Raw genomic sequence first — 27,706 nt, 5'->3', positions numbered from 1 at the left:
TCTCTGGTTGCGAATGTAGACGTGACAAATTTCACTCTCAAAACGTGTTGAACTTTTCAACAAATCTGGAAAGTTGACAATCTAACTAATGAATGATGTGTATAGTCTGATGTAGCTTTGACTAATTTTTCTCGTGAATTTTAATGTTTCTTTCTTACTAGTTTCTATTAAAATCTCACGTAGTTTCAAAGATTTACTAATTGCCATTTGACTGGAAAAATATTGCCTTGAATCCTAACTATGGTGCGAGAAACGTACCTTTATAAGAGCATTTTTTAGCTGATCTGAGTTAGTTGGTGTTATACGGAGCTGGAAGAGTTTTTCATCCCACAAAAACAAACTTCCAACCACAAAAACCGAATGAATGAACAGCTTCTCTTTTGCTATAGGCAATGATTTAGAATTCCACTTCATGTTTGTGAATGGCAGTTAGATGGCAGATGATTTTCATCGCCAGAGTGAAACCCTGCTTATTGAGGCCTGAAGTGGCTTGAAAATAACATCGTGTTGATCTCTAGAGCATGTTTACCGGATTGTTTATCCTTTTTGCACACTTGCTAGTACTCTGAGTACATTTCAGAGTACGTTAGTACTCTGAAATGTGGTTGGATCTTATATGGGGATGGCGCGTTTTTTTTCAAAGGAAATTCAGGTTTTTTTTTCATTCAGTAAATAAACGCAAACCGACTAGAACATATGAAGTTAACAGAAAAAATTCATTGTCCTCAGTTGCATCGACAGTAATTCAAACAAACCCCTGACCAAATGTAATCCACGTACGAACCATTGAAAACTTTTAGCTTGTGGGACTCACATTTGAGATAATTTGGATTTGTATTTTTTTAGCAGTTTTCTGTGACTGTTGTGATACATCTCTTTGTTTACTGGACATCTAATATGACATATTTGGTCACCACAGCATTGTTTTGGCTTATCTTGGTTCACATGGTTCTAGTGCATTGCAGTATTGGTTTTCAATGTTTCGTGTGGTGCTGCCATAATATATGAATCCTAGGAAAGATGTATAATATACTGTATATCTTTTACCCGCTTTTACTTTAATGACCACGATAAAAACATAGACACGACGTATATAAGTCTTAAATTTCTATTTTCTAAACTGTGAGGTAGTGAGGTATTTCTCTAGAGGGGTAATGTGTGTAAGAAGTCGCGCAAAGTAATTCCAGCATCAGAATACTAATGATACTTTTTTCCCCTTTTGCATTGCGCTTTTGTATACATTGTTTTCTACATGTACTCTTAAATCAGTGCGTATCATAAATTGCCAGTTATAAACCTATTTCGAACGCAGATTTTATAGAAGAGAATTAACGCAGTTGATACAATTAACGCATTTGTATTAACGCAGTTAATACAAAGTCGCCAAGTGATTCAAATTTTAGATCACACCTCATTGCATTAATTCTGTTGTACAAAAGCACTGCATCCAAAATAATGTTTACAACTAATTTAAACAAATATTTAAAGTTTAGGATATCATATAATGATGTTGCATTCGCTATTTTAAGCATAAGATTAAGAGTTATAATAATGCACATTAATCGAAACACGATGAAAAATTTATAAGCTGAAAAACATATTTATGTTATTTTCATAGTTAACTAGGAATATCGCATTAATAACTTAAATTTTAAAAAATATATATTATTTAGATGTGAGACAACATATTTCTTCTTATTCTTCGCTATCTGTCGCTCATACGGTAAGTGAAATTTCTAGAAAGAGTGCGTGCACACACACACACAGTACTGCAGTTTAAATATTTGATGTTGAAGCTAAGACACAGAAAAGTGATTTTTCTACGATCATGTCAACAGTATCTGTCGTACTGGAAAGTGGTGCCACCTGGGATATGAAAATGGAACATAAGCACGGCGTAGTTCAATAATTTTCTTCAAGGTATGTGCAACAGAAATGTTTAGTATAACTTGCAGATTTTCGTTTATTGAGTAAAATGAAATATTAGACATTCGTAATTAATAAGAATTCTTTTTTCCCCTGTGTTATCTTCATTAGCTCGGTGTGAACATCAATATTGTACAAAGACAATCTATCTACAAATATTGTATATATTATATTATCAAAGATTCTGCATTTTCACGGCAGGGTATAAATCAGTGTTGTGTTCAACCTTTGCATTAAAAATATAACACTCGAATGAGATCATGATTATGTTTAAAAGCAATTGTACTTTCGTAATAAGGTATTTTGCATTTCAAAATGCGTAACACCAATTAAATCTGTCTGTCCGTAGGCGAACTATTCCTTAACTATATCTGGATGTATTATATTCATATTTGGTATTTGGAATTCGTACAAAAAGTTGTCAACGCATCTTAGTTTTCGTTTCAATTTGGCTATTTGCGTGAGCTAAATTTGGCAAAATGTTTCACAATATAATAATAATATTATTATTATTATTATTATTATTATTATTATTATTATTATTATTATTATTATTATTATTTAACACCTCCAGGGAGTCCAAAGACTCATCGAGGGAGGGCACCTACTCTACAACTCTCCGTCTCCACTAATCCACCAATCACAACTACCTTCATCATATACCACAATAACTCCTTTTTGGCCGAATATAATTTAATAAAGTATGGTATTTAGGATGTTCACAATATCCGCTTTTGTGTGTAAGCATTCGTATCTCTTGGCAATACTGGATATTATCCCAGTTAAAGAAACGGAGGAAAACAAATAACCCGAATCATAAGCTTTCTCTTTTCTAGATGTGGATGCACAAATAAATTTTGGATAAAAAAAAAAGTGTGGGACCAGAATTCACGTTATCTAGGAATGATACATTCCTATTTGAGTTTTTCAGGCTGCATTTTTTACTCATACATAATTGGTGTAAAGTGCTATTCATTACTGCATTTTGTAAGTCGAAAATTTCGATGAAAGGCAGTCGCGAAATATTTGATTCTTATAGACAACTTTGGCAACTTATTACAGAACCAAGAACTTCAGGATAATACTAACCATGGAGAATCATTCCCCATTAAGCATTTCAATCATACAAGGCCATAAGCAAAGGATGCAAGAGTATTTATTATTAAATGCCAAGTTTAGGTCTGAAGTGGCTAGAGATAAGCCAGTGTGTAAATAAAGAGATCATTTGGTCAGTAGTTAAGAATATTTTTGAATTCTATTTGACATATGAAAACAAATGTGTGGGATCGTTACTTATAGAAGACTTGAACGAGTATACCACGAAGAGTGAAGTTGAAAAAAAAAAAAAAAAGATTCCAAGTTGCAAATGCGAAGGAAGATCTCCAAGAGCTTTGCAATTAGGAAATTACAGATTATAAAACGTCAAAATTTAAAGAAAATGATAAAAAATAAAGACCAGAATAATATACCTCGTTTAAAAGAAACAGATGATATGCGTGGCTGTAAAACAAGCACAGATGAATATTATACAGGAAAACACAGAGATACTAAGATCATTCGGCGTTCTCAGTTTTGTGTATACAGACGGGAGCGTGTGCTCCTTTTTCCAACCCGAAGTGAGTTTCTCTCTCCACTGTATCTGTTTGTTCAACAGATCAGTCATCCATTTGAAGAACTTGATTTGTCTTGAACAGTTTTTTTTTGTGTGTGTGTGTGTGTGTGTGTGTGTGTGTGTGTGTGTGTGTGTGTGTGTGTGTGTGTGTGTGTGTGTGTGTGTGTGTGTGTGTGTGTGTGTGTGTGTGTTTATTGTGAATTCAATTGTTTATATGAATCCAACCTACGAAATTTAGAAATCTATGACACATTAGTATGGGCTAAGATTTAGATAATGTGACAATCCTAAACACGACTAGACTAAATATGAAATTTCTTCAAGCCACATCAGGTCTTCAGTGAGCAGGAAAGGTAGTGTCATACCTGGCAATGAACTTCATCTGCTATCTACAGACATCATAAGCATCTATTGGCATAGTGGAGTTTGAAACCATAGCTAGTTTGGAGAGGGGAGATGCTATTCACTCGGCATTGTCCAACTAGATGGCATTTCTTCACCTTTGCACTAAAATGATCAGTAAACCTTCAGTCCCGAAATCACCTGAATAGAAAAATTATAAAACTAGATTATCCACTGATTAGTCTGTCTGCTTAGCCAAGTGAATAGCATCTTCTCAAATTAATAGAATGCAAATCTCACTTTGGCCTGAATTATGCCATTCTTTATGTGGTAAATGGATGTTATTACCCCGATTGAAATTCGGCTCTACTTATTCCAGGGCTGGATTTCATTCTTGGCCTTCACAACAGGATTCCCAGATTTCTAATCGTTACCCACCCACTGCACTAATGTTTACAACTTTATGTAGGTAGGACTGTCACGAAAAATAATATTTACAACTATGCAACGTTCCTCCAACTTATTCTGGCATTATCAGAAAGCTATTTAAATTATACTTTAGCGAATTTGCATATTAAAATGTCTACACAGAGCAAAGAAAGAACGTGTTACTAACACTTGTTGCGTTCATCTGTTCTACTTGTACTTGAGTGCTTATGAATTTTTTCTTAGACCTGTAATTTAACAGGCTTGTATGAAAAATCTTACCGAAGACGAGGCCAACCGATTTACAATTCAAGAAAATTCACAGCACTTAGGCTGCTTCCAAATGATGGATGACATTTGTCCTTTTCACTCCACAAAGCAGTCGGAATCCATATTATTATTTGCATGCTGTGCATTCCGATTTAGATTGCATCCAAGCAGAATTCATGCTTCATTCTTCTTCTTTATGTTAACTGTTTTGCATTTTGCATCCAAAATATACATTTAAAAAAAAAAAGTCCTATTTTGCCTATTGTTCTTCATCTGAAGAACAATAGGCAAATTTGTGTAATCGGTTTGTGGAACAAAGGGTAGGTATTTGAATTGCTTTTCTAGTAATTTAATGAATGATTTTCTATTATAACCACACATTGCTGTTCAGTATAAAGTCTTGTAAAAGATGACATGTTTAGCTCCTGAGGCCGGTTTAGAAAATTCCAAGCTACTGGAATAGTCGACAACGAGACGTGTGATGTTGGTGTTTGGTAAAAATGCATCTTGTTTGTTTTTGTAATGACACGTCTTTACTGTATAGCTCACTATAGTTACTTATCATCACTGAAAACCTATATTGTCTTAATAAGTGATCGTGTAATATAAATGAAAATGAAATTTTAATAAAATTTAGCACCCGGAGAACCATGATTTTTAAAACAAATTCCTTTGTGAAAATAAAATCACAAACGTTTACACGTTTTACTCTTTTGAGCATACTCTTCACTAATTTATCGTAAATTGAGACTGGCATTTTCACCATTCTTCCTTCAAAATAAGCAATAATCCATGTCCAGTTCGTGGACGCACTGGTCTGACCCCTAACAGGTTCTAGTTCGTCTTAAATGTATCTTTCGTTTTGATGTAAGGACTCGATGTGAAAGCCAATCCAGATTTTGGTTTATGGTTTTCCATAAAGCGCATAGTATTGGTACCTGCATTATGATATGGTGCATTTTGTTGAAGAGGATATGGATATGTTCCATACCTTTCTCTTGCGATGTAGGAAACATTACATTATCCAGAAATATTGCATGTCGGTCTTATTTCATCCTTCTACGAACTACAATCAGACCGAGTACATATCAAGGGAAACAGCTCCAGACATCACACCTTTGCTACCAAACTTCAGAGATGGACAATGAACTCGGATATAAGACATCACCCAGGTATCCGATATGTCCACTAGAATGGAAGAGGATGTAGGTTGATTTGATATTTAGCTTATATGCGACTCGACTGATGTTCTGTAAACCAAAACTATGCAGCATTTTACGTAACGTACTGCGTCTACTTCAACAAAATGTACCATATGCATTTTGTTGAAGTAGACGCACCAATAAATGCACCAATATGTAACTGTTATGATATCCTGTGATAACGGTTCTTTTGTAGTACCTAAGTTCTATTGCATGTTTTTGAGAGCGTAAAGGTTTAAAGTCGATTCTTGACTTATAGGTTTTTTCTTTGTACAACATTATAGGCCACTCTACATCAGAAATATACATAACAATATGTGGCATTTTAAAATGGAGGGGAGGAGAGATATCCCAATACTTTATTTTACACACGTATGTGATCTCTCAACAGTGTCTACTTGGTTTTAGCTCTTGGTATCTTTTGAGGTACCTTATATTGTCTATACTAAAAATTAAAGATGTCTAAAATTCTGCTAGTTTAGATACGTCACAGCTCTGATAACTGAACATGATCTGTGTTTTCCTTCCTTATAATTTATGATTTTTATCCGAACTGATTTAGGCATACTGGATTTAAAAAAGGTCTTGGTTTGGTAGATTGGTTCTAATAAAAATGGAGCTGCAATAGCTTCCTTTATTTAAAATCCTCATCAGAAAGAACTGAACGTATAAGTTTTCTATCATTTCTCATTCTAAAGTTTTGTAATCTTCAGCAAAAGGGGAATGTCTAGAATAAATGAAATTCATTAGAACGAACCAGCCTTAGGCCGCTAAATAAAATTGAATTAAACTAATATTAATTATTGTATTAGCAGATAATTATATAAGTGTAATTATATAAGTGTACAATGAAATCTTAATATAACTCTGCATGTCGATTTACAGTTTAACGTTTTATAGTTTAAAATTGACAGTTTAAAATTTATAGTCATTCATAGTATAACATACATACATACTCTATCATAACTGATAACAGGCAAATCAAATGAAGAGTAATAAAAAAAAAGTTCTTTAAAATTAAAGAATCTCTAGACATCCATAGACAAACATGCGCCATTTTGTTATTTGTTATTCGTTCGGTTGCGCCATCTACTAATTGTTCCTTTATATTACAAAACTGCGCGTTTGGAATTAAAATATGTATTTGTTCACAACGAACCGTACACGAAAATATAAAAGATTGGCATTTAAATTTACAAGATAATTTCCAAGATTGAATTGAAAGTGATATGTTTACCTTTACGGCCTGTCTTTCCTCTTCCAGCAGCTTGTGTACCATGGAAGGATTTTCCCGAATAGTAGACATGGACTAGAAAAATGTTGAAATAAAAATAATAAAAATGTAAAAGCATTTCCTCATTTCATATAACTTGGGAAGGTTTTAGGAAATTAAAAAAAAAGTCACGTAATGAAACCAAATATCAAATGTACTTACATTCATTTAAACGAATTTGATATTATTCTTCGTAGTAAGTATTGCTCTCTAAAGATACGGCTGGAAGCTAAGCACTGTCTATGCGTATTCCAATAATTACTATCTTCTTTCAGGTCAACAACCCTCTCTCTCTCTAGGTGTCAATCTCTCGTTCTCTCTCCCATAGTACAAGTCAAGTGGCGACATTAGCGATCACTGACTTTCTCTGTGAGCCACCAGTGCACGTGTATTACATCTACAAGGCGCGGGCATTCCGAGAATCATTAACGATACAATATAATATATGTAGATCGGTATAAGGTCATCTGTGTGCACGTTAATTAACATCTATCCCATAATGAATCCTTAAGAATGCGATATCCCATCTCCACTGACGGCCGATTCATATGATATTTAAGAAAAATATATTCTTAATTTTAATTTGATCTAATTTATTGTTATGTTCCTGCTAGAGGTAAATCGTTTCGTTACTACTAGATCTTTTTTAAAACTATACAAGATATTATATGACTTTTTTTAGCAGTTATAAAGCAGGCACGATTTTCCTAGAATTACATTTCTGTACTGTTCCAAAGATTTGGATTTTCATTCATTGAAATGCGCTTGCGTGTACGTGTTTTATATATTATTCAGTGCTATATCACAGGAAAACAGTCACTTACAAAAAATATAATCATTAACATTTGGTAATGTTTCGCTGATGTCACGCAGTAATCCCTGCAGATAACTATAATTATCATGGCAGAAAATAATTACTGATTATATATATATATATATATATATATATATATATATATATATTTCGAAAATAGAAGAAAGTAGTGGCGCCATCTGTTGTATCTTTTTGTTGGCGAAAGCCGCAACTTTCATTAGTGTTGTGTCAACTGTTTATGACATTTGTTTCATGAAGCCGAGTTATAGTGCCAAGAGTGACAGTGTGTTTTGACGAATGGACAGTCGTCACGAGATTGATGCCGTACGCGACGAATTCTCGTTATCAATCGCTTTAAAACTTCGAGATAAAACTCACCATTGACCGTCTGACCACAGAACGAATTCTTTGTCGATAATGCCCTTAGAATCGTAGGAACAAATCAGCATTGTCTTTACTTTTGACTTCTCCAAGCGACTTTTTTTTTTTGGATGTCCCTCTTCTGGTGGTCTCCACTCAGCACTCTCTGGCGCTATGTTTCGGGCTCATACTCAAAACACCACGTTTCGTCTCCAGTAACGATCGTTTCAAGGAAGCTTCAGTCCTTACGAGCAGTTTTAATGGATTCCTTCCAGTGTTCAATTCGATACATTTTTTGTTCGTCGGTCACCTTGTGGGGAACAAATCGCGAATTCAATTTATGAAGGCCCAAAATCTCGGTCAAATTTTTGTGCACAGTTGATTTTGGAATCCCCAATTCATCTTCAATGGATCTCACGGACGATTTCAGGTTTTCTTTGACGAAATCACGCGCTTTTTAGATGTTAACTTCGCTCAGTCCAGTTTTTGGACGGCCCGGCTTTTCGTCGCCCTCAAGTGTCTCACGACCACTTTGAAATCTCTTAAACCACTCGAAAACTTGAGTGCGGGATAAGCATTCATCACCGTATACTTTTTGAAGCATTTGATGCACTTCGGTAAATCTTTTACCAAGTTTAACACAAAAGTCAATCGCAGCTCTCTGTTTGCAACTCATTTTCCGACCGTTCGTCTAAACACACTGTCACTCGTGGCACTATAACTCGGCTTCTAATGAAACAAATGTCATAACAGTTGACACAACACTAATGAAGGTTGCCGCTTTCGACAAAAAAAGATAAAAAGAACAGGTGGCGCCATTAGTTTCTTCTATTTTCGAAAAGTTCGGTTTCTTTTTGGACAGAGGGTGTGTATATATATATAGGATTAATCGACCTATCGTACCATTAATTGGATTTCACTAAAGCTAAGTTACTTGGCTGTGACAGACCATCGAGCCTGAAGCAAAAGATGCCACAGGCGCATTCAAAAGGAATTGGTTACAAAGTTGAACCCTCTTTCAAAAATGTCAGAAATGGTGAAGCGGGATATGAATGCCAATGAATAGACAGAGATTTATTAATTATTTTATTTGTTTTTGCTAAACAGTACCAAAATATATTGACTAGTTAAAATTTCATCGAAATTGGACAATCTTTAGTAAGTAAATTATGCTAAACGTTAAGAGTAAAAAATAAAAATAAATAAATAATAAATACACCTTTTTATTCCATTATAGGGAGTAGGCATATGAAAAATGAATTATCATATTTCATAAAATACTCGAAAACCTTTAGCAATGCCATTAAAACGTGTAAGTGTTATTCTAATCAGGTTAGTTTGCATTAGTGTTCATTGAACTGATTAACTGACTAGTTTTGAGTTGCAGCACGTTATAAATAGTCTGGTTATGGGCTACTGGATTAGAAATCTGTGAGTTGAAAAGAAAAAGGATATATTTATAAACAGACCTTCTTTTACTATTCAGTTGGATCATTTTCGTAATTTTTATAGAATGTGAGATGACAATTGTAATAGGAATTATGATGTTATTAACTTTTTTCCTCAGAAAGCATGTCCGTGATGATTATATTTATTTGATCATGATCACGTAGTCAGTCATGCTGTTGACACCAGTCAGTGTGTTGTGTGTGTGTGTGAGAGACTGATTACATGAGATCGTGCTAGTCAAATGGCGCATAATGTTTGAAACTAGCACACGATCTGAGACTTAAAAAAACACCGGAAGAAATGCTTCTAAGCGCTTGCTAGAATCTTGATAGAAAAAGTCCGAAATGTTTAAATTAGATTTTTATTGTTTCTTATCAAAAATATGCTATCTGATTAAAAAAACATTCAGATATCCCATGACTCATACAGGTATAAAAATAAGCACACAGTCTTGTAATCCTTTATAGACAAATATCGAGGCGTCACCATCAGGATGACCTTTGCAAAAACTCAGATTGGGAAATTTCTACCCTGCTACAGCTGTCCCGATCAATAGATGAAGTAGAAATGTCTGGGAGCAACAACAGCACAATCGCAACTGGTCAGCCACATAAAATCACAGAGCAGGATCGCCAAGTACTGAAGCGCGTGGAGTGGAAAAAAAAAAAAAAAAACAGCTCCACACCTGTTCGTTCGGAGCCGAAGAACATAGATTTCCATGGCCTTCCAGCCACATACAAGCCTAACATCAGCAATGAACCTCTTAATCGGGTGGAGTGATTCAAAACTCGCCGCTATTGGACTCTGGAGAAGTGAAAACGCGTTCTCTGGAGTAATGAATCACGCTTAACCACCTTGCAGCGCCCGAAGAACGAATATGGGTTTTGCAGAACCAGGAGAACACTGCCAGAATGTGTTGTGCTAACTGTGAAGTTTGGTGGAGGAGGCATCATCATCTGAAACTTTCATGGTTCAGACTGTGTCCTCAGCCTGGGAATTTTGAGACTATCGCTTACAGTGACATTCTAGACAATTCCAAGCTTGAAAAACTTGACTGGCATTAATCCCTTAACATACAAAGACGTCTGTGACACGTCTTTTGTTTATTGCACCAAAATTGATTTTGGATTTTGGTTTCACATATAAATACAACTGAATAAATATAAATACAACGCCAGACAATCTTGTGCCTATTTCCTTTCAGCCGAGAAAAGTTGCCAACGGCGTGTATCGGCTATTTCGTTTGCGTTTGCACAAATTCATCATTATTTTTCAAATAATGATGAATTTGATCCAGAAAATCACTCTCGCCCAAAAAATTGGCAGAAAAACGATCGCTTTCTGATTTTTAATTGGTACGTTAAGGGGTTAACAGAGCTGTGATTTCAACCTCATCGAACACCTGTGGGATGAATGGAACGCCAATAGAGAGCTTGGCCAAATCGTATAACATCAATGATCAACCTCACTGATGTCCTCCTGAAAGAATGGGATGATATGGTGCTGTGGTAAGCAGCAACATACCAAAAATGTGGAAAATTTAGTGGAGAGCCTTTCCAGAAGATCGAAGACTGTTTTTGAAGCAAAGAATGAACCAATCCCATATTAACACATTTCATATTAGAGTGAGAGTTGGGATGAGCAGGTGCCCGGATATTTATGATCAGACAGCGTAATGCTTTTGTTTATTGCAGTCCATCCGAGTCACTGGCACATTGTGTCATATTTTTGGCTTCTGAAATTTTGCCTAAGAGATTCGTTTAATTCCAATGACAACGTAACAAGCATTTCAGAACAAAGTTATGGTAGTTTGACTCTAACATGTTGTTCTTCATGGCCAAATGCTAGGCTTGTATTTTACACACACCGCACATTTTTGTGATTAAGGAAAAAGAAAAAAACATTGTCAATATGTGTTCCCAAGAACAGAATTGAATGGAATAAAAGAATAGTTGATTCTGTAGGCATGAAGGCTGATAGTGAATGGATGATGATCAAGAGCTGCTCTTTTTTATTATTTATAGGCGTAAAGAAAAGTGGAAGAACGATGTTAATGAATTAACAGCACAAGGCCCATGAAAAATAAAAGGCAGAAACAGTCGTCTGTGAGAAAATGATTAGAGCAGGCTGTGAGAGAAGTGCCATCTGTTAATCGGATTTTCCTCTTCTGGACAGCAGCAAACATTTTAGGGGAGAGATGCACCACCCAATTATGAGAACAGTGTTCTAATGGTGGGCTGATGTGGGACTTATATAGTTTATTACAGGCCAGTAGTAATGTCTTGAACAAGAAGTACACCAAGTGACCAATGAGATAAATGTGATACATATCTAGAGATTTAGATGTTTTCAAAGATAAGGAGAAGTGAAGTCAGACATCTGTCTTACTAGAAGAAGAAGACAGATTGTGTTTTGGTAGAACGGAAGTCGAATATGTTGCCTTCGGCTCCTCTTAAATGGTGAAGATCATGAAGCTGGATTAATTTTGAATGACAAAAATTTATCAAATGCAGAAAAAGTAAATGTACTCTCATCAGCTTGGATTCTTTGTTCGTTTTAGGAGTCATCTTTGTAAGAGACTGGCTAAGTCACTTAAAAGCCCTTATAAAGGTTATTTGCGTGCTATACCAATTTCTAACATAAGTATTTCCAACCAATGGCATCGTCTATATCGACTGATCCTCTACTGTCATTGACAAAACTATGGGTAAAAATTTTGGCCAGCGAGAGAAGGCACATCGAGGAAATGTATGAGGAAAGTGCTCTACTGAGGAGAAATCTGAATTGGAATGAATGATCAACGAGAAAACCTCGCATAAGTGTGAAAGGCAGAGCACGAGATGGTAGTTTGATAATTAGGCCTGCGTCTCAGACCTGCTCAAAAGTCATGAAAACGGGGATAACCCGTTTTCATGACTTTTGAGCAGGATAAAGTTTTGAGTGTGGTAAATCCGACAAGAGATTTACCACACTCACATCTTGTGTCCGAAGAAAGGTAATATTAGCTAGGATAGATAATGTGAATCGAGAGTGCTGGCGAAATCCACATGTCACTAACTAATTAACTGATAAGTTGGTGGTGGCCAATCTTACGTGCTGACGCCATCAGCAAAAGATTTGTTACAATCCATACTAATCGGGATTCTTGTGCCTTTCTAGCGACAGACCAAAGGAAAAGTTTCATTTATTTCAATTTAAAATTTATCTCAGTTCATAAAATTTGAATTGAGGTAAATATTAGCACAAAGAACTAAGTTGATTGGATGTATATAACGGATTTTATCTAAATATATAAAATCTATTCTCGAAATTCCCATAAATTACGTTTTTGACATAAAATTGTCAAACTTCAGCAATAAATAACATGTCAAAATTATTTGTTTTATTAATACTTGTATAACATATTAATAAAACAAGCAAATGAATATAATTAATTTGTTTAATTAATATAATTTTCTTTCATTTAGTCTCGTATATTTTTAAAAACGATTCTAGCTGTCATAATAACAATACAACAACTACCTTATGTTTATAGAATCACCAGGAGTCGAAAATGACTCGATGGAAGAACATGCCAACAACAAAACAACTACCCAAAAATTATCTATAATAAACAAATCATCTATATAGACGAATGCTACAGTAATAATATAATGATTCCAGTTGCAGGCGTTCATGTATGATAGAATGTGTAAACCAAAATAAAATTTTAATGTTGACATTTATATTTTGCAAGTAATGCATAACTATCTCAGCAAAAAAAGATATATTTTTAAATGTCTCCTCTGTTGATAATGTTGTAACATAATAACAATGATGAATGGAACTAATTATAACGTCTTACTGCCCTAGCTATTAACAATAGTGGGCAATATATGACTGTTTACAATGATTACTGTAAATCCGAAGTGGATTGAAAACATATCATGTTTAGTGTCTGCAGCAAGGTTACTAACTTATCTATCGAGGGTTCCTATCATGGATCTGGGATAAAACCTCTTTCGTCTGCCGACGATACTATAGATCGTGCGCAGACTAAAGAGTCTATAGATTCCTTAGTGTGTATCACAATATGATTGAAGCCTTTTAATAAATAAAAAAAAACAGTGACTGTGCTTCTATCAATTCTTGATAGAAGCACAGTCATCATGAATAGGGATTTATGCACAGAAACAACACTTGGAGATAAAGTCTAATAAACGAAGGTGAGCTAGACGGTTGTATTGCTTGATAAGCGATAAATGTCTTTTTGTATAAAAATTTTTTCTTCAAGAATAACTTTTTTTTTTCTACAAGGAGATACAGAAACTAAGTTCCGATTGTTTGCCGACATTTTTACTATTATTTTATTGTTATATATATATATATATATATATATTCTGATATTGATCTAAAGCAGTTCTCCCAAAGCTGCTGACGACGTTAAGTGAGCTTTGAGTATGACTTGATGTATGAAAATAATATGTAAATATGGCCCGATTTAAATTTATTTATTGCGGAGAGAATTTTTGGTATTTTGTTTGGGTTCCTAGATATTAGTTCAGCTCTCATATGCTTTGAAAGTTTGTGTTTTCCTTTCAACTGTTAGAGTATCGATATAACACCCAAGGTATTAAAATACTTCTCCCTGTGCGAGAATTTAAGTCTCCGTAGTTCAGGTCGATATCGAGGATGCCATTTGGTACCTGAGTTTGAATTCTTACTAGGAGCATTTCCAAGACTTTACAAATAGAGGTGAGTTATTCGGGCTCATATATAGGTAAAAGGAATTTTCATCGCAAATTAAAAAAAATATAATACAGTGACCTCGTATCCTTAGTTGCTTCTGTCCAATTCACAACAACAACAGCTTAGTGCATGTAGTCATTTATGTTTCCTGTTATTTTTAATATTTTCGGTTTCATTGCTTTGATCGTTAACCTAATCAATGCTGCGTTTTCGCACAGATTATCTCGTGGATTCTGAAGAGACTGAATTGTCAGAGTCAATAAACACATCATCCCTGAAACTGCTTACGGGGAGCGGTTGACCTGAGGAATCTCAAGGAGTTATTTCGTATCCGTTTCCTGTGAGCTTGAATATGTATTCAAGACCGCATATGAAAATGAACTACGATAGATAAAATCAAGACCTTCTTCATGTTAGGTCAGAAAGACGCAAGTAAGGCAGTCTAGGAGGAAAATTAATTTTTTAATAGTTAGTAAATGATTTAACATATAACTGTTATATTTATATTTCTATATTGTGCACGCATGATAATTATTGTAGTTGTCGAGTATAATAATTTTAAATGTTTTATTTACTAATTCGCAATCGTAACTTTGAGCCCAGATGGACATTTAGAATTCCATCATGAGATTTAGATTAGTAGTTCAAGCTTGGAACTTTTGAAATTAAAGAAAAATTTCAGCTTAAAGAAACAATAGTACTATGACACACACACACACACACACACACACACACACACACACACACACACACACACACACACACACACACACACACACACACACACACACACACTACAAGAAAAATATTACTGTTATTCTTTTATTTTTGATTTATATTTGTTTTCTTTCATTTTCCTCTGAAGATGTGAAGCATTCACATACTAATGGAAACAGATTTATTACAAAGAAATTTAATTATTTTAATTCTGGGCCGTTTAATTATAGAGTAGCTGAAGGGCCGTAGCTTCGGCTCTTCAGCTACTCCAGTGTGTATATGAATTGCTATTTACGAAGTCAAATTTTCACCACCAATCTAACCATTGTCGAACAATAACTATCATACCTTAACTTAATCTCATCCACCAACGAAACTTTCATAACCCTCTAAGCAAACGACATTCTATCCAACTTCCAGGCGTGATCAGTTCTCTCCTTCCTACTATGTAATGAAAAAAAATCTTCGATGCCAATCCTATAAAATCCTTTTAATAACTCATAGGAATGCTCCCTATTCGCATAGGGAGCATTCCAACTTATCCCAATCTTTGTCATTCCTCTCTGGATCCTCCCCACCCACTACTTCATCCCTAAGGAATCCAGGTTACCGTATTTTATTCACGGCTTATCTTATTTAAGGCCTTATTAAAGCCGTATAAGGGGAATAATAACCTCGCCATCCCTGCTTATCAGCGTGTATGAACAACGTACTCTGATGTACTACTTCGATCACTTTTGCAATATGACCTCTAAGCTTCATTTCTATCACTACCGTAGTCAACTTGTGATATCTTCATCCTATAGTACATGACCTTATATTTGGCAACGTTGAACTGGCAGCCATTTACCTTTGCCCGTACTGTCAGTATATTTAAATCATCATACAGGATTTCTACATGATTAGTTTTTCCTGCTTTGCATAATCGACAAATAACCCAATATTTTCTTAAATGACTTCCTATATCATTGATGGACAAATTAAACAACAACAGGGGATCAAGTACTGAGCCCAGTGATACACCATTAGTCACCCGCATTCTCCCAGACTCAATCCCCCGCCTCCACAGCACTCTTTGATATCTGTCAGTCAATCAGCATCTTATCCGAATCACCAACTTTATATCGATCTCCATGAAACTGATTTTTTTCCAAAATTCATAATGACACACGAACAATGATATCATATGTATTCTTTGATAGTTAAATGGCTAGACAACACACTATACTTAAATGCTATCAATGTATATTCAACGCTGTCAGACTACCCTGTTTATTGGAAGTGGCTTCTAGAAAAGTTCAGTGTTCAATTTCTAGGAGTGGATTCCCAGATTATTTAATCCCTAGCTTGACCACACTCTTGTGTAACATTTGTTTTCAATCTTTCGTGTGTAGTTGTCTTAAAACTTGGTAAGAATAAAACTACATAAATTAAATATTCAGACTAGAGCAAACGGAGTTTTTTCAGTTTAATTTCTCTCTCTCTCTCTTCCCTTTTCGACCCCAGAATTGGTGGGTCGAAAAGAGAAGAAAATTTTATATTTTTTTCCAGCAGAAAGTTACTCTCATCAATATAATTGTAGTTTAAGAAAGGAGATGAAATTTCCATACCACTCTTGTTGTTGACGATGCATATCTGGGAATGTGGAATTGTCCGTTGATTTTCAGAACGTCCTCTTGATTTCCACTGGATTCTTTTAGAGGAACATGTCGAAAACCTATTATTGTCTTTCTTCACTATGTGTAGAAAATTGAAAAGTCTTCGGTAATGACCTAGTCATTATTTAAGATTGCGAGTACCAACCTTCAATAATGACTTTTTTAACTTGTAGTTCAAAGGGAAGAAACTGTCAAAATAGCAATGAACTGAAGGCATTCGTTTTTAAATGTGTTCACCATCGGATATGTGGTAATTCTACATAAATTCAAACGATGGACCCACCATAAAATGTAAGCGATATATACAAGCAGCAGTAATAAACATTAATTATTAGCTAACTGTATAAATGATTGTTATTGTTTTTCTAGGATTAAGCAACATCCTTCATTCCAAACGTTACAATAATCCGAATATAAAATAGGACTTTATTAATTAAAAGCATTTTTGAGTCACAAAGAACATCATGTAATGAAACTTTGTTTCAATTAAATGATGCTCGGAAAGACAAGTGGAACTTTTTATGAAAATTTTACATTACTTAAAGAATGGAAACTAAAAATGTGCCATCGTCAGTTACAATGTTCTGGTGCAAGTATAATACTTCCTCAATGTCAATGATTAACATTAATAACAGCTTAACCGTCCTTTTTATCATTATTATTTGCATGACTTTGGGAAAAAACCTGTTTTTTGAAACGCGCTTCGTATTGAAAGAGACATTTTAATCATACCTGATGAGTTTTCGTGAAAATCAAACTTAGAATGAAGTATATTTGTTCTGCGCATGCTTCTTACAGCATCTATTGCGTACATGATGTATCTCTCTCGCGCGTTGATATTCATAACATTCCTCTGTTTTTCTCTCTTTCACATACTGACAAATACACACCCACTAAAACTCACTGTAAACAGAGGATCAAAAACAGTGTCACTTACCCCAGGGAAGGTACGACTTACAATATCAAACTTCCGGCAGGCATATTGTTTATCTTTAGGATGACCAGCAACAACCATGATGTCGGTAAATATCCTCTGATCAAAAGTGTGTAAATTATTTCGCTGCCGTGAATACAGACTTCTACTATACATGCACACAAACGTATCGACTACACGGGAAGACTACACACTTACACTTCCTACTTCTTTCGCTGCTTACCTGTAAATGTCGAAACTTGTTACTGTCTAGCAATGCTTTCCATTTTGAGCCCACAGGGGACGGTGGCGATTCGGGCAAAGGCTTGAAGGCCATTGGTCGAAACCAGTTTTTACCGATTATCACTTTTCCCTACAAACGCCCAACTGGAAAATCGTGTCCAGTGATCCTTTCCCTTGGGAGTTGAAGCCAAACTGATCTTCTGGTAGAGTAGCGTTTGGAGTGTTTGGTTGCCAGGAAACGGAGCGATCCTTATGACAACACTTATGGAGGTAAATTGCCATTAAATGAGTGAAGTGCATTTATTTTCATGGCACGTGGGGTTGCTAGAGAAACTGTAGGCATCGTAATTCCGAACGTAAAAAGCAGACAGATGTGTTCCGCATCACCGCTGTTCCATTTGCTAAGTACATGAGTCGGGGGTCACAGCTGGATGCGATGTCCTAAAGTGTCGCGCCTACAACTGACATACTGCGAGAGAGCGGTATTTAGGAAACTGGGCTACGAGGAGTCATCAGCTCCTGGAAAAATGATTAACTCTTCTACAGAAACACTATACGGCACATATTTTAATTGGCATCTTTTAGAGTGGGCACGTGTGAAAAGAGAGTAATTTGTTCCGAGTATCATACCCGCATGTATTCATCCTTCAGTTACAGGCCACAGATTCCGCCCCTCTTTAATAATCGAATTAAGGTGTGCCTGTTTAAATTCTCTCTTAAAAAGACACGCCTTACTTTCGTTTTAAAATTAATTAGCAAAAGTAAAATAAAATCACATAGATATTAATTCTTAGGTTAATTCGTAAGCGAATCTTAGGTAAGTATTGCCTCCTTAAACAGCATATCAACACCAACTAAGTTCCTACGTTGCAAATGACTTTAATTCTCCCATCCCCATATTCAGAACAAAGATCCTCCGATCTCTACCCCCCCTTTTTTTACACGCAATGCAGGTAATTAAACTAAGGATGTAATATTATTCAATTTCGAGGAGAGAGTCCAGCAGTAAATCAGTTCTGCGGGTCGATCGTTAGATGGTACATGAGTCTGAACCTGATGGTAAGTATCAGGTGGCTTCCCTATAATCATGCTGCCATTTTGTGTATAAAGGGAGGTCAAGTATAGCAGGACGCAAAAGATGCTGTAGAGAACACGGATGCACACGAGACCGAATGCTTCCTATGAGGGAAAAATGTTCGGAACGCTTTCATTGCTACGCTGTCTCAACTCTAACTTTCGGACTGTGAAGCCACCATAGATCAGAAAAAATTTCCCACATCAAAAATACAACCAGTTATAGATCCAGTTATAGGTTCGAACGTTTGTTCAAGGAAAGCGTGGAGACCTTACTCCATCGTCCCAACCTGAATCGTAATGACTGTATATCTATATCAAAAATCTGGGAAAGTCTAATCAAGATTACTCATTATTATTTTTTTTTAATCATGTCTCTACTTCAAAATGTTCCGTTTTATACTTAATACTTGGTGATATAACATCACGCGGCGTGTTCTATTTTTAATGATCTATTGTTAGTATTCTAGCTTGTATTTTTTAAAACTGTTCTTGTAATACCACTGAGGATGATCTGCTATTTCCAGACCGAAATATTTGGTTAATTAAATATCTTTCTTGTATTTACGTGCATTTATCATTCAGTCTTATGTCACGAGTATCCTTAAAACAGCAAATAAAATGGTTATTTTTTCCCAATTTCCTGATGTAGACACCTATTCCAAATGAATAAATGAAATAATACTAACTGGAATGAGGCAGGGCTTTCACCGGCATTCCACCTGAAAACTTCGGTCTCCAACAAGTGTGTCAAAGCCGTTAAAGATAAAACTATGCATATCTCTGGTATATGGAGTCAAAAACTCTGACTACACACTCAGCCTGTAGATTGCATTTAGCTGTTATTGAATCAATTCCCACTTTGAAATGGTCAAATGAAGAAAACTTGTCTCCTGCGCTAACGGTAGTTCTAGTCTCTTGCTCCATCGCCAAGTTATTGAGCGGAACTTTTGCTTTCCACTTCTCTCGCTACCACACACACACACACCACTGTGACACCTTGACAAAAATAAGGCTGATTGCCTAACCTCAGACTATCCCTCCAATTCTTGTATACACAAAAGCGCCACCTTCCACCATACTGAGAACAACTAACTTCATGTCTCTTCTTATATTTTGTCAGAAAGCCACCAAAAGAATTCTCCGTACATTGGATACCAACAAATCTTCTATTCAAGATGATAGCCGAAGATCTATAGAGTTATGTTCAATAGCCCTTCAAAATTAACGTCCAACCTATATCCACTTTACAAGCTGACATACTCGTCTGAAATTTATCCGATAACTCAGAAGCAAGCCTATATTCAATCCATCTTAGAAAAAAAGACGCTCATAGTCAACTATAACAACTTAATTAGTGAAAGGTAATATGCTTTACAAGGATTTCCTACTAAAAGAGGTTGGGACATACTTATGGGCTTGCTCGTCATATTTCCATGACTTTTGATTAGGTCTATCAGAGGTCTACTCTTCAAGCTACCATCCTTTGTTATGTCTTCTACGTTTGCAGCAGGTAAGTTACCTTTCGAATGTATGTCCTAATGTATGGTTGTTCTCTTTATAATTTCCTATTTTCCTTTATAATTTAAAATGATTAAAAATACCAATGAAGCAAAATATTGTTATGATCAAACATTTTCCGTTTTTCCCTGTACAACTCTGATATACAATTGTTATTTTAACACCTCCCAAAATTAAATTGTGAACATGTCTTGGAACACATTATTATTATTATTATTATTATTATTATTATTATTATTATTATTATTATTATTATTATTAGGTTAGAATAAAAGGAACGACATGTGGCATCTGTTTACACTGTTCTAAATTTTGAACGAATCTTTCTTTATATATTTGGAAATCCTGATTGCTGTTTATCTAATCGCTTCCTTCTGATAGCAAAATGTATCGACAACTTTGCTTACTTTTCTGATTTGGGTGGAATTTGTTAACGAGAATATGTTGGCCCTCTAATATCGCTCTGAGTATCAAATTTCTGTAGTCGTACCAAACTTTAGTTATGGCAACCTTTTGGTGAGATAACAGAGTAAAACGTTGGTGTTTGCTTGTAATCGAAATAAACACACCGAAGTAGCAAGGAAAACGGATGGCGAACCTATAAAGAGAGACTGGGTTTTGCCGCTTAGTACCCGTAATTATGCGTCGAAGCTTTATTTCCTTATTAAGTTAAGTTATCGTATAAGTGAAGGGAAAAAACTGGTGTGATCATAAGTGCTTGGATCGCTTATTTGTTCGACTAGCTTTATTCAGTATCCACGTGCATTAGATAGTTAGAATGTAAGGGGCGAAATAGTTGAGCGAAAAGTCGTAGCCAATCTCTTTCTCAGGACTTTAAATATGGTAAGTTTAAATATTAGTTTTATATTCTAAGAAATAGGGGTTATCGTGCCGAAGTTTAAGACTTAATATTTATGTTTATTTTCTTTGTATTGAGTTGTAAACTATCATTGAAGCAATTTCTGAATCTGCCATGTTTTCTTTAGTTATTGACATTTCGATTGTATTTTGTAGAAAAAGATTTTAAAATAATAATATTTCAAATTAATGCTCTTAATTTGTATTATTTTTTTTCACAAACGATCGCAGTGAATATGTAAGTTCATTATAGATTCACTTGCTTGCATAATTTATTCAAAGGCAAATTCTCGCTGTTTAGCAAATGCGATATAATCCCTCATATCGAAAGTTAGTTACTGGTTTCCTGGGATAGATTTTTCGCAAGTATTCGCCGATCTATAACTAATGGTTGAGTAAATATAACTAATGGTTGAGTAAATATGTTTGCATATAGTAGGTTTTCTTAGGTATCACATATATATAACTTTTAATGGTGTAGATTACTAACCAAACTGGTTGGCTTGTTCCCATAAGCCAAGCTATTCATAATAATTTTTTTCGTTTGCGTAACTGACGTCAAATTAATGTTTCCTGTAAGTTATTTATGCACATATATAATTACCTAAAAACATTATTAACCATTACATGAACTACAAGTAAAAAACGTCTTCCTGGTTACTGTTATGGATGTAAACGGTGGAATCGTAACTGTAAATTACATTCGCACTAAGTAGATGGGAACAAAACCGTCTTTAACTTTAGTGGCCTATCTACGAACACTAACTGAAAATTATTAATTATTTCGTGCCTTGAATCCCATCTTCGTCTGTGGTTGCCATTTCCGGATGATAATTCACATAATCGTTTCCTATAATGTTCTCGATTGCATCACACAAGTGCTTCCATTGACAAGAATTATTACTTTCAAGTTGCCGTTTCCTCTTTGAACACTGGTATAATTTAAATTTATTTTTATTTTTACTTGAGTCTTTTTCAAGGACTCTGTCATTTAATAAAAGGAGATTATAATAAAACTTCATTTGAAAATTACACGACTCTTTTTGAAACTTGGTATCAGTAGGTGGCTCCATGAACGAAGCGATCTTCTCTGTAATTTTTAAGTTTCACTATTTTTACGTTTCATTCATTTATTCAGTTTCTCTAAGCTTCCTTTGGCTCTTATTGCCAATATAAAATGATCGTGAATTTCTATAGCTATAGTTTCCAACGATGGTGTTCTTCGGTTGGATAAGATCTAGGTTAGAATGGTGTCAGAATGTAAAGTGCATTTATGAGAGCTGTGTTGTGTAGATATACAATACTGTACTGGCAAGGGATTTTCTCCCATCGGAACAGATAAGACTGTTTCTATTGTATGTCCGCTGTAGAATATGGCTACACTGAAATGGCATCACATAATAGTGTAACCAAGTCCTGATAGTGGATAGCTTGGAATTTGTGTCTCATCCCTGTGACTGTAGCTGTTGTCGTAATATAGAAGTGAAATGTGTTCTGATTTGAGACTTCTTGTTCTTTCCAGATATACTTATAGAAGAGGCGGATTAAGAACGATATGGGCCTGCTAGGTCAATTCAGAATTTTTTTTTTCTGAAAACAGGTCCTTATCACGTCTGTATGGTTTTATGCAACTGATTGCTTTAATCCTTTAATCCTTTAAAGAAACGAAGAACCCATTTCTTTAGTCAAATCAATCAATTTATTCCGAATTAAAATGAGATATTTATAGAAAACGTTGTGTGTAACTGAAGGCCGCCAGCTCATCCAAGTTTAAAAAATGGAGTTACAAAAGTCACAAATATTTTCACCGAACTTGCCTCATGTTGTGTTATCAGACCTTTCGCATTGTTCTTATTCTAATTCTAGTTGTAGTTATGACTACTACAACATCATTTATATCATAGTACTAACTCCATCCGTCTAGATGATGACAAACCATGTACGAGGAGAACGTAACCTGTTGCTCCATACGCATCGGCAGGAACTGGGTTTTGTCTCACAAACGTACATCTAGTAACCAATTACAATTGGTTACTTATGTATGTATATCTTTTATAGAATGTTCTTGATAATTATGTGATGAATATAACGGTGAAAAAAAGAGTCCACTAGGTTCTGTTACATGCCATAAAGGTGACAGGAACGCATTTTCATCTGGGACATTGTTCCTACGCTTCCCATATTGTACTGTGATGTCAACAGAATCATCGTTAACTGTTGATTAATGGGAACGAGGTGCTTCGTCATTCTTTTGCTCTTTATGTCACTTGACAGTTTCTTCATGGAAAGACCTTAGCTTGGTTTTTGTACTATGCACCGCAATCATTGTCAGCTGTGAGTAATCAATTTGTGAGCTGAGAGCATTCAATAAGCCGTCCGTATTTCAGAGAGGAACCGATGCTCTGTTCTAGGCGATTATGCCCCTTTCTCTGACTTTTTTTCATAACTGTCAATGTAATATTCTGTTTGCACAACCATATACACAACTCCACAGCATACGATGCTACACATGCCATTATGTTGCGGTAGTTGAAGTGTTGTATTCGAGGGAGGATATTCAAATTCATCATCGAATCAGGTTTTTTTTAATTAACTTTTTTTAAATTTATGTGAAACTACTTATGTAAGGAATAGATATATTGCCTTTGAATCTAATTGTTTCTTCTGAGTGATATCTAGGAGGATTAAGAAGGAATCTTTCAATGATTCTCTTGAAATATCCATTAACTTTGAAAGAAGTTTTGGGATGGTTTATTTCTGTAAGAAGTTCATTTGCATCATCCAGAAGAGAACGGGCTGTATGTCCCAAGGTGGAAATTATTCCAAGCTTATGAGGAGAGATAGCTTTGGTTTCAAAATCTTCTAAGTAAATATTTGCGCGTACAGGGGATAAAGGATTACCCATAGCCAGTTCATGATTCAGAAGAAGTGCTAACATTACTCAAGGACAAGTTATCAAAAAAAAAAAAATGTTACCCCTACTTACACATTGCATCAAGTCTGGTTACTTCAGATTTCAAGATACTATATACAAGCGAAATCATGGACTGGCTCTGGGTAATCCTTTATCCCCTGTACTCGCAAATATTTACTTAGAGGATTTTGAAATCAAGGCTATCTCTTCCTTTATTTTAACACCTAAAGATTGGAAACGCTATGTAGATGATGTCTTCATTATTTGGAGCCATGGACATGAATCCCTTATGGTTTTCCTCGAACATCTCAATAACCGACATCAAAGTATTAAGTTTACTGCTGAGCTTGAAACGGATAATTCCTTGCCTTTTCTGGATGTCAAACTGATTCGCTCTTCTGGTAAACTCAAAATATCGATATATAGAAAGCCCACACATACCAACAGATATCTACATAGTCAGTTCCATCACTTCCCTCCTCATAAGCTTGGAATAATTTCCACCTTGGGACATAGAGCCCGTTCTCTTCTGGATGACCCAAATGAACTTCTTACAGAAATAAACCATTTCAAAAATTCTTTTAAAGTTAATGGATATTCCAAGAGCATCATTGAAAGATTCCTTCTTGATCCTCCTAGACATCGCTCAGAAGAAACAATTACATTCAAAGGCAATATATCTATTCCTTACATAAGTACAGCTTCACATAAATTAGCAAAAGGTCTAAGAAAATACAATATCAGAACCTTGTTCACTCCACTTCCAAAGATCCATATCTAAATAAGCCACCCAAAACCTTGTCATCATCATCTCAAATACCCCGGTGTATATAAAATATTGTGTGATTGTGATATTCCTTATTTTGGACAGACAGACAAATCTGTTGAATTACGTATAGAAGAACACATGAGGGACATTAGGGACATGAGGGACTTACATGAGACAGCGAGCCAGTGCATTATCAAGTCAAATCCTTTTCTCGGCTAATCCTAATGATGAAAGCCAAAGTCACACAGTCTGCTGGGAAAAATCTACTAACATCTTCCGTTGCAATGATGAACAAGAGAGAAAAATCGTGGAATCTAGGGAAATCATCTTCAATCCTGTTCATCTAAATAATAACTTGAGCTACAACCTCCTAGTCATTCAGCTGTAATCATGTACTGGCGTTCACGAGATGTTACTAGCACGTACTTTCCCAACAATACAACTAACGAAAGAACAGCTTTAAATACAACCACAACGTTTTAATGACAATTATGTATAGAGACTCCCTATGTTGTTCATAGTTTATTTAAGCTTCAGTTTTAGTGTTTTTTTCTTTTTTCTTTCTTTTATAATGTCACCTGATGAAGGCTGTTACAAGCCGAAACTAGCCGTGTTTTTATATTAAAACATTTTGTACTTAAATCTCGGTTCTAGTCATTCAATTCTTTTTAATTTATTTATATATATATATAGAAACGTTGAAGGGAGGTAGAGAACATCAAATCAACCATATTCACATAGGAAAGCATGACCGAAAAAGCCACCGGAAGGTACTAACAGGGACACAAAATTACAGAAATAACACAAGGCAGTAAGTAGTGTAAAAAACTTTATTAGGCGTAACTGAACAGTTCAATAGTAGTCTGATACAGAATATGGTTAATGAGGTGCATATCTGCCATCTCGGCGTTTGTAAAACGACGCATGTTCTTCGTACGACATCGAAAGATTGAATGAGGAATGCCCAAATTGCTCACCTGGAGCGCTGGCGAGCAGCCCCACTTACTTTCGGGTGGCGTTTCCGGTCATGCTTTCCTATGTGAATATGGTTGATTTTGATGTTCTCTACCTCCCCTCAAAGTTTGTATGTGGAATTTTGAACCACCCTGTGTACAAAAGGAAGAGGATGGGTGAGAGAACAGAACCTTTTGGAATCCCAGCATTAGTTTAATAGTGAGAAGATAAGGAATCACCTACCATCACACATAGCGTGCGTCCAGTCAGGAAGCTGACTGGTTTATTTGTTTTGTGCCTTCAAGGTGGTATAGAAGCCGGCTACTGATAGTTCTCTACATTACTTTAGACAGGACTGAGGTGAGTGAGATAGGGCAATAATTTGGTAGCAGTTATTTGTCACCCTTCTTAGGAAGATGAACATAGGCCATTTCCAGGCTGTGGGGTAGATACTACTGGAATAAGATAGTACAAACAGACGACATAGAACAGCGGCCAGTTGTGGTGTACAAACTTTCAGGACAACTGAAGGTCGTCAAGGCCAGAAGGCTTTTTTGTGTCTAATTTGGACAATTTCTTCTGATCTGTTATTGGCGAAAGGACAGAATAAGCATTGAGTATCTGGAATGGTCCGAGGGAATTTACCATTGTCAGTTATGTGTACATTGGAGGTCAAGCGTGAATCAAGGAGATTCGTTTTTTTTTCTGTGCAATGGAGTAATTTGAGTGTGATATGGGTGGAAGTAATGTTGGGCAAAAGTTCGGATCAAAAGGCTTCACCAACGTTCGTGCAAGATGCCAGTTTCCTGCTTTTTGCTCTTTCACATCTGTATTGGAAGCATTGATATTATTCTTGCAACTGTTTCGGAGTTTTTAGTGTAAGGCAGTTGTGGTATGCTTGTTTTTTTTTTCTTGTACAGCCTTAGCACCCTTTTTGAAGAACCACGGCTTAGTTTGGGGAGGGCCATTCAGAGTAGTGTGGGGAATGTACGTTTCCATGACAATAAGGATTACTTCAGTGATATCTTTGGTGGATATGTTTAGGTTGGAAGGCTGGAAACAATAGTCCAACAATGGGAATGAAGCAAAGAAGTCACGGAATCTGTCCCATTTGGCACTATTATAATGCCAAACTACTCTTTTTTGAGAGTCACTGTGTGAGCGTCGTTCAATTGGGAAAGAGACAAGCACTAGATTGCGGTGTGGATTACTTAAAGATCCCACTACATTCACAGTATACTTGGAAGGGTCACTAATGAAGAAAAGATTCAGATTGTTTGAAGAGTGGCTTGGATTATCTGGTATGCTGGTAGATATGTGAAGATTTTGTGTAAATCATTATTCTATGTAGAACATACGAGCTTAAATCAAAGTATCCACAAAATATGTATTAATATTGGCATAGAGCTCATTCGGTTTCAATGGTTAAGTTTCGTCAAGTGTCAACAACCACTCCTTGACCTGAATTCAGCCGCTCCTAACATTGAGTAAAGACGCTGTTTGCAGCCGATTCACCGAATACAGTTGCTGCTTGAGATTGCCATATCTGGATACCCTCACTTAGTTTAGTCTGTGGGTCGACACAGTTTACCAGGGTGTGTCTGCTACCAGTTTACAGTAGCTTCTTGGAGCCATAAATGAGAGTTAGGTGTCCAGTGAGAACCAATCCATCTGAACCACAAT

The 27,706-nt window shown here is 35.6% G+C and overlaps 2 protein-coding genes across 3 annotated transcripts in view; one reads left to right on the top strand and one right to left on the bottom strand.

Annotated features, from left to right (window-relative positions):
• The window catches only part of LOC150096217 (uncharacterized), a 67,244-nt gene that overhangs the window by 17,483 nt on the left and 22,055 nt on the right, over positions 1 to 27,706 (bottom strand). Inside the window, exon 2 of the mRNA XM_090409006.1 lies at positions 7,016 to 7,087. Within this exon, the coding sequence (XP_090265132.1) occupies positions 7,016 to 7,084 (69 nt within the window). The 5' untranslated portion in view covers positions 7,085 to 7,087. The remainder of the gene's footprint in view (positions 1 to 7,015; positions 7,088 to 27,706) is intronic.
• Positions 21,117 to 27,706, top strand: part of LOC150096218 (organic cation transporter protein-like) — a 28,296-nt gene continuing 21,706 nt past the window's right edge. For both annotated transcript variants that reach the window (XM_090409226.1, XM_090409225.1), the window contains exon 1: positions 21,117 to 21,371. In XM_090409226.1, coding sequence (XP_090265352.1) covers positions 21,369 to 21,371 — 3 coding nt within the window. In that variant the 5' untranslated portion in view covers positions 21,117 to 21,368. The remainder of the gene's footprint in view (positions 21,372 to 27,706) is intronic.

Source organism: Typopeltis vanoorti, chromosome 19, assembly GCF_054136105.1.
Source record: "Typopeltis vanoorti isolate ZY-2024b chromosome 19, IOZ_Tvanoo_1.0, whole genome shotgun sequence".
Classification (NCBI taxonomy): Eukaryota; Metazoa; Arthropoda; class Arachnida; order Uropygi; family Thelyphonidae; genus Typopeltis; species Typopeltis vanoorti.
This window is presented reverse-complemented; position numbering and strand designations above follow the sequence as displayed.